Source organism: Calonectris borealis, chromosome 2, assembly GCF_964195595.1.
Source record: "Calonectris borealis chromosome 2, bCalBor7.hap1.2, whole genome shotgun sequence".
NCBI classification, from domain to species: Eukaryota; Metazoa; Chordata; class Aves; order Procellariiformes; family Procellariidae; genus Calonectris; species Calonectris borealis.
In genome coordinates this window covers 160,086,396-160,100,961 of record NC_134313.1, presented here as the reverse complement: position 1 = coordinate 160,100,961, position 14,566 = coordinate 160,086,396, and the positions used below count along the sequence as shown (strand labels likewise).

Below are 14,566 nucleotides of genomic sequence, written 5' to 3'. Positions count from 1 at the left end.
TTAGACTCTTTCAGGAAAGTTTAGACTCTTTCAAGAAAGTTGCAAAGATGGTATTTTCTATGAAAATGTTAAGGGAATCATAAGAATCTGTTGGTTAACCAGCTTATATTTAGGTCAGTTAATACACTGTTTGCAAAATGTCTCATTAAAACTATGTCATTTTGATGGGATCATGCTAAGAAAAGATAAGAAAATGTTAAAAAAGTAAAAGTAGTTCATTGGACTTGGTATTACAAATACAATGGGAGCGCGTCATAACTGGAGAATTTTTGGAACAATGGGCATGGACTAACAAAATAATCTCTCCTAAACTAAATAACAGAGATTTGAACAAAGAATGCTTCTGTATATTTATTTCAGGAAGGATGGCCATAAAATGTTATAGGCATGTTTTGTAGTAGTACTAGTAACTACTAGTTACAGTTTTGCTCGTGCTGATGTCTCTATAAATGTGGCTCAAAAGCAGTATCTTTGATGGACGTACTGCCTGAGCCAGCAAAAACAAGCCCTGGAGTACACAAGAATAATTAGCATCTTGCGTGACTTCGGACCTTTTTAGTTCATCCCCATTTCCACGAACAAGTGAGAGCTGAGATGAGTCATGAAAGTGTTAATGCACACCCATAAACGCTGATGACTTTCACAAATTTTCCCTTTTGTTCAGTATACTCTCTGTAAAATGGTGGATTTGCTACAGTAATCTGCAAACAGTTCAGAGGCCTTTACAAATTAATCAACAGAATTTGTATGAGATCTTGAAGCTAGCTTGCAGAAGGAAACCAGTATACAAGTTTTTGACATTTAAAACATTACAAGTCACTAATGTTTTCTGGCAAATGTATTTTTTACATCAGTCTTTCCTCAGTATTTTAGGACTTTACAGGCATCTATGGCACAGGAGAGAATGATACTTTTTCAGACTCCTTAAATCAAATAGATGAAATAACACAAAAGATGTATTTCCTACATCTAGACTACATTCAGATGCATCAACAATCATAAGAGTGAAACTTGAGTGGCTGTCATCAGAACTCCAAGAAGAACATTAAGCCTCAATTTATGTATATTTACAGGCTTATTTATTATGGTACAGGAAATCTGAGAAAAGTGCTGAAATGTCCTGGAAGTCACTGAATGACTACAGTGTGCTTCTGAAAACTGGTCTAGGGCTGAATGCTGAAATGATGGTGTTACTGGTGCGCTGCTAGGGGCTGTTAGAAGTACAACGGTTAAACAATATGCACTTTTCTGGGATTTCAACTCACACCTTTCCTCATTTGCCCCTCCTCCTATTACTACACATTTTTGACAATATTGCAGTCATATATGTTTTTCTTCTCTTAGCAAAACACACCCTCAGGCAGAGGTGGGATACGATTAACAAGTCCATTCTTACTACACTTGCATCTCTTCCATCCCAACAACATATCTCTATTGTACAGCATGAACTTAATTGTGCAAAATTGAAACTACTAATTAATTTCCCACTGATCTTGGAAATTCAAGATGTGGGATAACTGGAGACCTTGGTGAGTTTCACACGTCAAGTAGATACCGCTCTTTACCCACCATAGTATCCTTTTACAATAATGACATATGCACTATTGTCAGAGGGTGACAAAGCACGATTCACTTCATCCAAAAACACATGAAAATAGGCCAGATTAATTGCTCCCAACAATTGCCTATTTCTCCCCAGTGACTATAGAGCAGCCTACAGAGCTATAAATACCTACACTGTTGGAAAATGAAGGTGCGATAAATGCTGTGCTAAATGTGTCTCTTTCTGCACATAGAATATCTAGGTTGATCAAGCTTGACAGTCTACTCTCTCCTCACTTACTCTCTACTACTTTCTGTCCAGCTATTAATTCATTCAGTGTTAGGATTTCTGGACTGTCATCCATCACTGCCGCATTTCATAAAATCATTATGTACGCTCTTATTCTCTGGAAGTTTTACCCATCTCCTGCATATATAAGCCTCCTTCCTTCTATCTCCAAAGGATATTAATCAATTAAGATACAAACCATATTTCTTTCTAGTTTTAAACAAGGTTTTAAGTTTTAGTTCTGGTAACAATTCTACCAATAATTCTATAGAAAATATCTCACATTTTAAACAAAACTTAAATTGTTCCAGTGTTTATTTTCATAAGTCTGCAATTTTCTTTATATATCATCTTTTAAAAAAATTATTCTAAGTAGTCAAAAGTACTTTAATGTACATTTATATCCTTTTATGTTCATTCATTGATTTAGTCTGTTTGCATCCAGCTTCAATAAATTCTCAAGCCTTGAATGTTTTTGTCCTTTCACCCTGATATGTACACATATAAAACCAGTCCAGCTCTTGATCCGTCTTAGCTCCATAACTTTTCCTGTGCATCTTTACTACTATACTCTTTACCTCCTTCTTTACCTATTAATAAAGCTAGCAAAGAAAAAAAAAAATGGGTTCTTCATCTCTATTTCTGCGGTGTCTAGAAGAACTTCCCTGTATCCCTATATAATACAATCTCTTTTCAACCTCTTCATTTGCACCATTTATTTCTCTGGTGTGTCATTTCCAGCATATCCAAGGAAATAATCAATCTTCCCCGAAAACCTTTGCTGAATGACTCGCTGAAAAGTGTGGCTACAGTGTCACTCCTCTACTGCTCTTCCCTCCTGTTCCTCCAGATACTGCAGACGCTATTCTTCGTTCGTTAGTTTCAATGAGATTACTTACTTTATTTGAATGTGCGGCCTTTAATGCTTGTGATGCATTTGCAGATACTTTTTAATGAAAGGAAATGCAACAGACTATAAACTACGTTTTGTTTCTCATTTTTTCAGCCTACATAAGTATTGCCGTCACATTTATCATCCTGCTATCTGAGATCCCGTCTTTGAGCAACAAGTTCGCTTACCTACATGTGCTTCTTCATCTATAAAAATGCGTAACACTGGGTTTGTACTGGAAAGTTTTGTTTATGTATACATTTTATCCATATATTAACCACTAGGTGGCACTTTGCATTTGGATTTTAAAAATTCTAATTCAAAGAGAGCATTTTTTAAACTGTCTAGGCGTGCATGATACATGAAACAAAGAGAGAGTGCTTTGAAAATCAGCCAGAAAGTTGTCAACTAGTCCAGGGTTTATTTTTCGAACAGGGAAACATTTTGATTTTTGTACTTAACTTGACAAAGCAGAAGCAATCTCACCTCTTATGGGCAATGTTTTCTAGACTGTAGGTCTGAACGCCGCAGCATGTAATTTAGGTCGCATGAGAATTTATGAACATATACGGACTGAAATTCTTCCTGCATTTTCACACAAGTAGTAAGAAAGAAAGGAAAAGGAGGTGCTGGAGAAATAGCAAGCTAGCAAACTGGAAGCAAAGCAAACACACAGCAGAACTGCTTAAAGTGGTAAGAGGAAAAAGGCAGTAGCAGAGATGCTGTTGCTCCAAGCTACTTTGCTAACGTTATTTGCCGTCCACTTTTGTCAGGGCCCTGAGTGCACTAACAGGCCTCAATGGCCCTGGCCAGCCTCGCGCCCCCTGCTCAGGCTCCCGCCTAAGCCCAGCCCCCAGCGATGCTGTGGGCGCAGCTGACGCCAGCTCCATCCCAGCGGTGCCTGTGCCTGCCTCTGCCTGGCCCCGACCCACCGCTACGGCCCTGCCTGGCCACCTCAGGGCTGTGCCTGGCCCTGGTTCCCCGCGCCAGGCCGGATCCAGACCCCCCACCTGCAGGCTAATGTCCTCACCTACCCCAGGGAGGTGCCCGATGCCCGGGCTGCCCTCTGGCTGCCCTGGCTGGGGGTGGGACAGGCCCTGCCTGCCAGGCCCTGCCTGCCCAGGGGCCCCCAATCCCCCTCTGCAAGGAGCTGCCGGCCTGCAGCCGTGTGAAAATGAAAACCCCGGCTGCAAAACGGTCGAGAAGCAGCTCCAATATGCCTATGCTGAACTAAAGCACTGTTGTGAAATTGTACGGAGTGTATACAAGCTCTGATTATTCAGAAATACTGAGGAAATGCAAATGTAAACTTTTTTAATTGCTGGTCAACAAAAACGACTCATACACAGCAAGGAGCATTTGGGAAGGCTATAGGATGCATCAGATTTAACTGGTTAAACAGAATGACGAAACCAGTAGAGTTTATCTCATATTCACCTAAAACTTTTGCAGTTTATAGGTTTTCAAAAGCCAGTCCTACGACCAGGAATGGCAAAAATACTATTATTGAGATTTCTAGGGGATTACTGGCTTTTCACTAAATGAAACATTTCAGAAGAAATGCCTTATTTCCTTTCTGAAGAACAGTTTCCCATCAAGGAACCAAAAATCTATATCCCAATTTTAGTTTTTAATGTAATTTACGCATTTTTAGGGTACTATAAGGAAATATGGAAGTTGCCAACTAAAAACTTTGGGAAAAAAACTCTGAAAAAGAAAAAGCATTTCCATCCAAATTTTCTACCAAGTAAATCCTGCTTTCCAATTGCTCTAAATGTTCTTTGGAGACAACAGCATTTATTTTTGTATGACTGGACAGCACTCTAATCTTAACATAAGAACACTGTTTTCTATTATACTGGAAAGATATTCATGGATGTATAGTCAAAGCTGTAAGAGGAACCTTCATCTTCATGTTGCCCCAATTTAGACATGCTGTACATTCTTCAAAAACAATCATTAAATATCAATCTCTTGTTCATACAAGCCCACCACAAAATATTAAAGTCTCTGTAAAGTATTGGGACCAGATATTTCTGTTAGTTTGGATTATGTCTAACCCACATGCTATTTGTTGTATTAGTTGGAGCTTTTTTACTGCTTTGGTATTCAAGATTGCTTCCTTGTGGTACCTGAACTTTGGATGTCACGAAGAGTAGACTGCCATGGCCACAGCTGTCTTTATCAGGACTCAAGCGCAAAACTATGTGGGGCAGTATTTCTTTCAGAATCTTCTGAAAAACACAATAAATTCACTTATGGCTGTGCGCTTTCCTTTTTCAGGGCTCCAAATGCCATTTTTTAATGTCTACTGCTGAATTTCTATTTATGTTTTCGGGGGGGTAGACATTTCAGACTTTCAAAATTATAGAATGTATCTGTAGCCACATGTTGCCTCTCTTCTTTCCAAAAAAGTTTGTTATTGTCACTCTTAGTAACCTTTATTATGTGGTATTTTTGAATGAGGCTGATTAGGACATTTTCTTGGTCTTCACCGTTTATCTCCTGTTGGTTATTTTTCAGTAGACAACTCCTTTCACTCAAGGTTCTTTCTCACCTATCACCCAGCCTCCTCAAAAAATGAGCCAGCTCTGCCTCTTTTCTGCCCGCAAATAATTAAGTATAGCTTCCACAAGGCCCAGACATTGTCAACACCATAAGAATGATCAGTTTTATGTGGTGTCACTAACAATGGCACTTCAATTAATGGAAGCCAAAATAGATGAACATTCAAAGCAGTCCCTTCAGCTCCCCTCATAAAAAAATGTGTGAACTAAAAAGTAGCAGTATGTCTGTACTACAGCTAAAAAAGCAGCAGCACAGAGATGCAAGAAAGCTGAAGTCTCCTGCCAAGAGCTACTGGTGCTGCAGGAAAGGAGGTTCCATGATCCCACTACCTCATTTAATTCTACCTTTAATGCTACTCTAAGCAAAACTGCAGTCTGAACTACTGACTCATTTTACAGAGAAAATAACTGCAAAAACAAACAAAAACTGGTGGAAGACTTTGATGAGATTGGGAGGGTTAAGAAAGGGGGAACCTTGAGGAGATTCCTTTTCACACAGCAAAAGAAAGGCCTCATCTCACTTTGTGTAAGTCTCCTATTTACTGATGTGCAGGAGAGAGTGACCGTCAGGTTGGCTTAGTTATACTCACAGTCAGTCCTTCTTTTGCATGATACAGAGATATATGTGTGTGTGTATGTGTGGGTTTGGAATGCAAAATAGGCACCTTTCTTACTGGAGAAATAACCTTAACAGCAGAGGCTAGTTGGATAAACTGACTTTTGGACAACTTGCCCTGGGTCCAACATTTGAATCTTCATCCCACCCTTCTGAAGAGCTTTCAGAAAGATGTGTTCTGCTTCATCCACAAGATCATAAGCTCAGTGCTGGAATCACTGAGTGAAATTCTACTCGCAGTGTAATTCGGAAGATTAGGTTACATAGTGACATTGGTCCCTCTTGCTTTAAATTTATCAATAAGTGAGAGTATCACTTTGGTAGTCCTGTCTGTTTTAATTTCCCATTATAGCTGCATTATGAAGCCTCTCTTTGAGAGGTTTATGAAGTTCTTTCCAAAGCCATTTCTCTTTGCGTCTACATCCCTTCCTCAAAGTTAAGATGCCATATCTAAAATTAAAAATGTCGTCTGGCATATGGGTCTCACAAAAACACATTTTGGAAAGCAAGAGCCGAAAAGACTCATTTAACTGTGCAGCCACTCAGTCCAAAAGGGGAAAAAAAAAAAAAACCCAGACTTCATTTTTTCATAATGAGATCTTTTTAGAACTTTTTGATGTTATAAAGTCTACTATTATAAAGTCTACTAACTGAGTTTTAACATTTTTGACCATAAGATTTCACTTTTCATTTAAAGGTGAATGGAAATGAATCAATTACTTTATAAGGTAAAATTCTAAATACTGAATAAAGACAGAAATTTGCAATTGGCCATTTTTTATGTGTTTTCAATCACTTTTATTGGGAGCTTTCTATTTTTTTTAATACAAGCCATGGGTAGTAGGTAAAAGATCAATTAGTGTTTTTTCCCATACAGACCTCAAAACTTGTAGCTATTATGAGCTATTTAGAATAGAATTAATCTGCCCTCCAAAAATGAGAGTGCAAAAAACCAATCCTCTCCTAGGCTTCCAGCTAAGGTGCATCCATACGTTGGTTGTCAAATTATAGAAGGAAAGAAGAAAACAAATGCAGATGGAAACTAATGCAGTCTTCATAAAATAAACACTAGATTTGCTGGAGAGCATTACAGAGAGGAAGGCACTGTCACAGATCTTTGGAGAGTGACTTTCTTCCCTAAATGGAGTGTAATGCTCTCTACTAATGGAAGAGTATGTGCTAATGCCTGAAAATCCCCCAATGGGTGCAAAGCAGGAGGTCCGGATGTCTAACAGTTTGACGTTGGCAAATGAGCAGAATTTAGACAAACTGGGTCCTGTGGTTTTAATATATCCTTAGCATTGTTCAGAGGATATTTACACAGTATTTATACAGTGTTTCCTTGCAAAACACACTATTGCTTTATTAAGCCATGAAGTAAGCAAGTCCTTCGTAGACTTCATAGTCAATTATTTTAGGTGCACTATAAAAATCACTCAGTGAAATTCTTCAGCCCACGTTGTGAGGCAGCTCAGGTAAGATGACTATAACATCATTTCATTATGTAAAAAAAAAATACCACAATCGCCTTTAATTCTTTCCTTTATGTCTCCCTAACTGGGAGCTGAGAAGTATTAGATAAGGTATTCCATACATAATTGCCATCTACGCCAAAGGAGAAACTGCCTGTCCCATAAGATTTGGATCATCGAAAATTCAGTAGCTGTGCATGCCAGCCAAATTCTGAGGCACGTTACATAGAGGTGTGAAGGATTCTCAGGTGCCCAAGAAGTTAATGAAAAAATTCCCACTGATTTTGATAATGGAGGCCCAAGCCTCCTGTGGAAAATCTCAGTGAGCCTTTATTTCCAAATTCTACACAGGACCTTCCACTAGATTTCTTTACAGCTTTTGTGAGGCAGGTAGCACATACTAAAGTTTGAAAAGCATGACAAGGGCTGTATAACCATCTTTCCCATTCAGGAAAAAGTGAAATAGGTTTTGTGAATCTATTGTAATGAATTATGTTTCAAGTGTACCTCAAGTTTTAGGTGTGGAGCTAAGACTTGGACTCGTTCCAGCTTGCCAATTTTCATTAGCAATTCTTCTTTATGAGCAGTCAGACTATCACTGTTACAATCTGCAAGTCTCTGTTCAAAATACTCCTTACATCTTTTATGAATACAGAGAGCTTATTAGGAAAATAAGGACATATAGGGAATGGATATTTTTGGAAATGCAAGTGTATATATTTAACATAGGCTCTTCTGAACAGGTTCTTGGTAAAGGTATCTATAACATAAAGCATAGGATAAATTCTCCTATAACATTAAACATACAGTTAAATATATACCACAGGGGCTTTATTCCAGTCTCCTACAGAATGGAATATTCCCTTAGTTTCAGCCAGGCATTCAATTAAAGGTATAAATCCTTCCACTGCTGTTTTATCACTACCTAGCTGGCTGAATCAACACCATCAGACATACTGTCTCCTTCCAAGATATGAAGTTCTTACACAGCAGTTTGCCTTCAGGAGGCAGCCCTCTTCCAGTGGAAAGAGGCTGTGAAGAAAATATTGACAGAAAACTACTTTTTTCCCCCTAGGGAACCCAAAGTAAAACTGGTGTGCATCACAAGGATACCCTTGGAGCAGCCCAGTATCTGGAACACAAAAGTGGATCTTGACTTTCAAAACTGTATAATAGATAATACTGAATTTATTAATTCAAGATTTAATTCATTAAGCTGTGCTAGTAATTATTTCTCCATCTGGCTTCACACTAGTATTATTTATGTTACAGCCATCTCTCTTTACCACTCATATAAATAAAAAAATCTAATTGTAGATCAATTATTCCAGTAAGATTTTGCTTGGAAGAGATATCCATGTAAATTATTCACTGTTATTATAATTTTTCTAATTACTGATCTGGATTAAACAAAAGGGAAAAAGTATAGTAAAATACAAACTGTTGATGATTCTTTTAATTATTCTACTGTATACAAATTGATAGCAGAGTATGTACTGAGGGAGTTACACATTCAAATCAAGAAGAGAAGTAGAGAAAGCATCATGATTTGGGACTCATATTTACGCTCAAAGGAAGGGCACTGCAGATGGCAGGTCCCTGAGGTATAGCATAATCATCTTCACAGCGCATTCAAAAAGGACTGAATATGAAAAAACAAATACACTATGTATCACCTAGTTCAGCCAAAGGAAAACAACTGCACTGCAAGAGCTATAGCATTCCAAGGAGCCCAATTATTCTGAGATGATACATACCTGGACTACCATATCAAAAAGTAGGACACCGATGAGGCTTACGGCTTTGTAGAACTAATTTGAAATTAAATACTTCCAGCCACGTAAAGATCATTTAACAACAGAAATTTAATGATTAGTTTTAGATGTGACATTACTTAGTAAAAATCAAAATTGTATTTTGAACTGAAAAACGTTCAGTTGCCTTTAGATTTAAAATTTCTTTCCCCTTTTTCTAAATCTCACTGAAAGCCCACCCTTCCCTTCAATATTTTACATGTTACCAGAGCAGTGCTAGGCAGGTAATGTATGCAAATGAAGCACTCCAAGAAGCACTTTTACCTTTTCACCAGTAGGTGCATAGAGACTGCTTTCTGCTGACAAGTTATGGCACACGGTTTACAAAAGATAACTAATCATAAAACATTAATATCTTTGTCATTAAGAAAATAAAAATACACACTTCTAACTTTCTTAAAAAGCCAAGAACTTTTAACTAAGTTCTGCACTAGCTACTTTAATGTTACAGATTTGCTTTCTTTTGGCTGTCTGGATTTATCTGTTGCCCTCATATTTTGGTTGCTGAACAAATGGCTTTATCAGCCGCTCCAGCTTATAAGAAAAATGTCATTTTTTCATTATCTTATGTTCTACTTGCATGAAAAAGTAGCAAGGAAATCTAGTAAAATCTAAAATTAAAAAAAAAAAAAAACTACATCTCCTCTTCCTTCTTTCTTCTATTAAATTACAATTGGCCATATCTGTATCTATATATTTATCTTTCTATGTAGAGAGAAAATAAAAACAATAAGTAACAGAGAGAATTTGTTTTTTGAATGTAACACTACTGTCCAGTTTTTCCTTTGCATGACTCTATGTACTCTGGGTGTGAATCTGATCTTCTGTCTGAAACATCTTCTGCCTGGGAAACCCAGAGATCATTCCTGCCGCTAGTACTTTATTTTCAATCATAGCTAGAGAAAGATGCTTGGATCCAAGGCTTTCAACTTTTCCTCCGACTTGTTCTCTGCTGGTCCTGTCATCACCAGCCTGCAGCTTCTCTGCCAGTCAGAAAATACTAGCAGCAACAGCTTAAAACATGAGAATGCATTTGCTCCCATCTAGCGTCCCACCCAGTGCGTGCCTAGCGCCTGGCACACCTCTCACAACATGCTTGCTGCAGCTGTACCTTCAATGCAAAATCTGCATAAATTCTAAAATACATAAAATTATAAGCACACTACAGACAAATATGGCAACTGCAACAGCAAAGAAGGTAAAGGGAGAAAATCCTGAATACTCCAGTTGTCTCGACATTACAGCTTATCTTTTCTTACCCTTGTAGTCCACTGGCTTTGCATTCTTTAGAAGTTCCATGCACCTTGTTTCCTCCTTGTGAATCTCCAGCTGAAATCGGCATTCTGGATGGACACCATTCACCTGTGTCAAATTAACAAACAAGCCAGGGTCTTGAAACATGAATTAAAATGCTTTATGAAGGAGGCAACTACCAATAATGAAATCCACAACTTTAACTGGCACTGGTTTTGCCCAAGTGCGCGCTAGGCATTTTACAGACACAGTCATTGCCCATTTTAGCTTCTCACACATTGACATTTCAAAACGTAATGTTAAAGTAATCTACTAGAGCATTCACTGGCTCCTTCCTGTAGCATTTCAAGGCTAATAGTAATTTACAAGAAAATATTTAACTTTCTAGTGCATTCACCAATATTGTTTCATGAGACTTTTTCCTCCAGAAAAACTGTGAGTTAAACTGAAGCAGGAAAGTAAACACATTTGCTTTTTTTGCTTTTGTAAGTAAGTTAGGAAGCTGAAAGTTTAATACGAATCACAGAACGTGAAAGCCCATCAAACTGCATTCTATTTAACTTGGTAAATTTTGCTTTTCTTCCCTTTTCCACCATGTATATTTTACCTCCTGAAGGCCCCAGAGCATGATTATTTGATTCAAGCAAGTGCTACACAGGAAGAAAACCCCACTCTCTTAAAAATGAAAGCACTATTGCCGTTACTGGTTTATAGCCCTGCCTCCAATTCCTTGGTTTTCAGAAAGGGTTATTTATGTCCATGGGAAGAGACAGGGATGTAGCAGTGTTGGGGAGAGAAACAAGACACTGGGAAGTTGTACTGAAGTCAGTTGGATTCACAGAGGCAGACAGAGCCTAACAGAGAAACATGCAGAGTCCATAAGAGACTGCATGGGAGAAATTACTGTAGTGGGTGACAAATGGGGAAATAGGAATTGACACTGGAGCTGAAGGGACAGCGAGATTAGCTCAAATGCAATAACATCATAATGAAATAAAATGTGACTATGCTGTACTTCAGTCATCCTCACACTTGTAGTACCAAGAAAAGGGTAGTCTCTCTCCAAGCTTCTCCATCCCCTTTTCTCTCTCTTACTTTTTCTAGGAGACATTTAATAGCAGAATCTGGTAATAGTATCTCATTCGTGAGACACTATTTTTTTAAGTGGCAATACTTAATTAATTAAGCTGTGATCATGGATCCAGAATCTAGGACCCAGCGTTAGGACTGAGAACCTGGTTATTCTGCAGTCTCCTTGTGGGCAAGCCACTTGCACGGCTTTTAAAAATACAGCGTAATAGCCATAAGCATAACAGCAGGAGCTGTTATGAAAACTCAAGAAAATCTGTCTCCAAATGTCTCATTTCACCATCTACAACATCAGAACCTTACTTCCTTTTTCCCATCTTTTCTCTATATTCACTATCGAAATTATATGTTTTCAGGGCAGATTTTTTTTCCTTTTTAAAGTGAATTTGTACAGATCCTTAACATAAATCAGGATTTCTAGCATTTTAATAGAAAGTGCAGCGTTACACTGAAAATATCTGTGTTTTGTTATGTATTATCTTCTTTCCAGATAGCTCCCACGTAAAATAACGTCCCATGTATACATAATGTTCTTAATTGCATTTTCCTTTCACATAAGAGATTTTGAATTTTTTTTTTCCAATTGCAAACATTCGGTAACTGAGAGTAGATCTTCTACTCATCAAAAAGTACTATAATCACTGGGTCTTGGAAAGGTAGGTTCCAGTAAATGGAAGTGTTAACTAAATGAGGGGTAAATCAAAGCATCTATTGCATTTAAGAAACCTGCTGAATAAGCGACTTCTCTCTCTCCTACGTGCGAAAGAACTGCAAGTTTCTCAGTGTTGGTGATCTAATAGCGAAGGTTACTTGGAGAACATAAATTCTGTTAGTACCCAAAGGTAACACAACATTACTTTTCAAACTTGGGATGCATGCCAAACTGTAATATACTTTGTTCTAATATACACCAGTTTCATTCAGATGTACTTCAGCAAGCTAAAGAGATTTAGGGTTCAAGACTATGTGGCACTGACCATGTCCCAAAACATATCAAGAACCCCAAATTGGATTTTGAGGGCACTCACCACCTTTCAGGGCTGGTGCTCATCCATCTTTCCCTCTGCTTTACCAAGGGTAGGTTATCCTTTGTGACCACTGAATACAGAACCGTGTGCGCTGTGTTGCGCATTGTAAAGGTACGCAGTTAGCTGGAAATCCAACTGAGGAGCCTCTCTGCGTTTTTTAGTGGCTTAACAATTTTTAAGAACACCAGTTTGACTGGGAAAACATTTCTTCTGACAAGCAGCTTACATTTACCTTCAGCATGGTTTCCCAACTTTCGGTGGAAATGATCTGTTATTTTAAATATACAGTAATGAAAATGGAGAGATTTAGAGAGCAGATTGTTTTACTTTTCGTTAATCATGTTTCCAGCAACATTATAGACTTTCACAAACAACCAAAGAAACGCTTAAATATAAAGATGTTAAAAGCTGATGCCCTAAATTTGAAGACTTTAATATTCTGAATGCTTTGTACGTTGTTATCCGGTTGCATGTATTAAAGAGAAATTAATCATGCGGGATTTTTTCCCCATATTATGATTGCTAACGACCCTCTAGACGGTACCAGGGCAGTGTTCTGTGAAAACTCGTCGCGAACTAGTGGTGGCCACCGGCTGCCGGGGAAAATAGCGGGGAGCGAGCGACTCGCCGACGAACGGCCCGCCGCCAGCCCCCTCAGCGCCGCTCCGCCGGGGATGGGGACCGGGCCCGGCCCGCGCTGCCCCGCCGGGGCGGAGCCGTCCCGGCCCCTGAGGAGCGCCCGGGGGTGCGGGGCGGCGCCCCCCGCCGCCTGCGCCTCCGGCCGGGCCCGCCGCTGCCTGTGCGGCCGGGGAGCCTGCCACAGGAGCGCCGGAGGGGAGATGGGCTGGGGGTCCCGGCGGGGGCAGGAGCCCCCTCCCCTGCGAGATCCCCGCCCGGGGACACCGGTAAGCGCGAGCGGCGGGAGTCACTTGACTCCCGAAGTGAGTGCGGCGGGGCCGAAGTCTCCGCACCTGCTACGGCTGCCGCCGAGCCCCCCGCTCCGGGGAACGGGGGAAGCTGTGAGGGCACCGCCAGCCCGGGGGGTGCCGCACAGGCACGTCAGGGACGGGGCGGCGGGAAGAGCCGTAGGGGTCACCCCGTCCGCGGTCTGGAGAGGCGAGTTTTACCCTTCTCCCGGCGGCGCGGCCGGGGCCGGGGGTGAGCGCGGCGTGACTTACCCGCCCTAGGCTCCAGCAGAGGGAGAAGAGGAGGATCGGCAGGTTCCTCATGCCAGCCGAGAGCCGGGGCCGGCGGGCTCCGCTGCCCCGCGCCGCTCCGCGGGCCCCTTTCGAAGGCGGCGAGCAGAAGCCGCGTCCCGCCGCGGCACCATAGGGCCCGGGGGCCGCCGCCGCGCTGCCGAGGACGCCGAGCCGAGCCCCCCGCCCCGCGGGCGGCCGCCGCTCTGCGGCTGTAGGCGGCTCCCGCACCTGCCCCCGGCCGCTCCCGCCCGCCCGCCGCTCCGGCGGCCGTCAGCTCCTGGCCCGACTGAGTCCCTGCCCGCCGCCGCCTCTCTGCGCTCAGCTCCTCCTCTAGACCCCGGCTCCCGTCCCTCCGGCTTCTCCTTAGCCCCTCTCCTCGGCTTCCTTTTCTCCTCCTCCCTCTCCCCGCCGCGGTTGCTCCCCCCATAAGAGGTGCGAGTCGTTCCCCTCAGCCGGGACGCCCCCCGCCTATCCCGGCGACCCGCAGGTGCTCCCCCGCCATCCCGAGCTACTGCTGGGTTATGGACAGCATTTACCCCGCTGCGCCTGCCTCGAGGTGCCAGACAAGCCCCCTCCTCTCATGCATACACATCCAGAAGGTCCTGGGTGCCCATCCCGACAGCGTACCGGTGCCAGCACTGGGATGCCTTTTGCCCGTGAAACCAGTAAGATAATCGAGCACGGTCGCCCCAATCAAGGCACACACGAAAACCCACACAGAGATGTGGGGTAAGGGAAGTGATCCCTGGCAGGGTCAGTCTTATCACTGGACAGATCAGCAACTGTATTGCAAAATCTTTCCCC

The 14,566-nt window shown here is 41.5% G+C and overlaps 1 protein-coding gene across 1 annotated transcript in view; it reads right to left on the bottom strand.

Moving 5' to 3' along the window:
* The window catches only part of VIPR2 (vasoactive intestinal peptide receptor 2), a 60,138-nt gene extending 45,949 nt beyond the window's left edge, over nt 1-14,189 (bottom strand). Inside the window, exons 1-2 of the mRNA XM_075140872.1 lie at nt 13,742-14,189; nt 10,452-10,583 (exon numbers count right to left, since the gene is read on the bottom strand). Coding sequence (XP_074996973.1) covers nt 10,452-10,583; nt 13,742-14,189 — 580 coding nt within the window. The remainder of the gene's footprint in view (nt 1-10,451; nt 10,584-13,741) is intronic.
* Nucleotides 14,190-14,566: the final 377 nt, after the last annotated feature.